The following is a 616-nucleotide window of genomic DNA, read 5'->3' on the forward strand; positions in this document are numbered from 1 at the left end:
AGTGTACTTTGAGTACATTAGGGAGCATCAGGATTAGGGTCTGGGGTCTGGTTTTGTCCGTAGTACTTGGGTTCTTTTGTATTCTGGGACTTGTTTTTTCAAGAAAAATCTCCTTTTGGCTATCTCTTATGCCTGCTGAGCGCAATAACCGCACAAGGAACAACAATGAAGCTTCTAACTTGGACCCGCGTCGTCGCCCTTTGGCTCCTAGGCACGACAATTCTCCGGAGTCTGGTCCCCAAAGAGCACCGACCCCTTACCCTCTCCACCTCCAGACCCTAGAAGAGCGCTTCACAGCTGGAGTAATAGAGATGCCAGTTCCTAGGCGTCCTATGCTAAGCTTCCCTTCTCAACAAGAGTCTGATGACTCTTCTCTAGAGTTCCTTGATGAAGGCGGTTTCCGTTACCCGTTTCCCCCTTTTCTACCAAATGTCACTCGTCGACCATTCCTTATCCCAGGACCTCCTGACTCATCCAGCAGCGACGCTGTGGTCCTACACCAATTCCCCGGTCCCCTGGAAATTCCCCCCACATCCGAAGCTACTACTGGATCCTACCACGTGGCTCCTGCACAGATCTTTCCATCCTCGTCGCCTATGAATACCTCGTCATCCCC

The 616-nt window shown here is 51.3% G+C and overlaps 1 protein-coding gene across 1 annotated transcript in view; it reads left to right on the forward strand.

Annotated features, from left to right (window-relative positions):
- Nucleotides 1-128: 128 nt before the first annotated feature.
- FIBRA_09476 (uncharacterized protein) overlaps nt 129-616 on the forward strand; it is a gene marked incomplete at both ends in the record, with an annotated part of 1,718 nt that continues 1,230 nt past the window's right edge. Inside the window, one exon of the mRNA XM_012321771.1 lies at nt 129-560. Within this exon, the coding sequence (XP_012177161.1) occupies nt 129-560 (432 nt within the window). The remainder of the gene's footprint in view (nt 561-616) is intronic.

The sequence above is a fragment of the Fibroporia radiculosa genome (assembly GCF_000313525.1).
Source record: "Fibroporia radiculosa TFFH 294 genomic supercontigs, scaffold49285, whole genome shotgun sequence".
Lineage (NCBI taxonomy): Eukaryota > Fungi > Basidiomycota > Agaricomycetes > Polyporales > Fibroporiaceae > Fibroporia > Fibroporia radiculosa.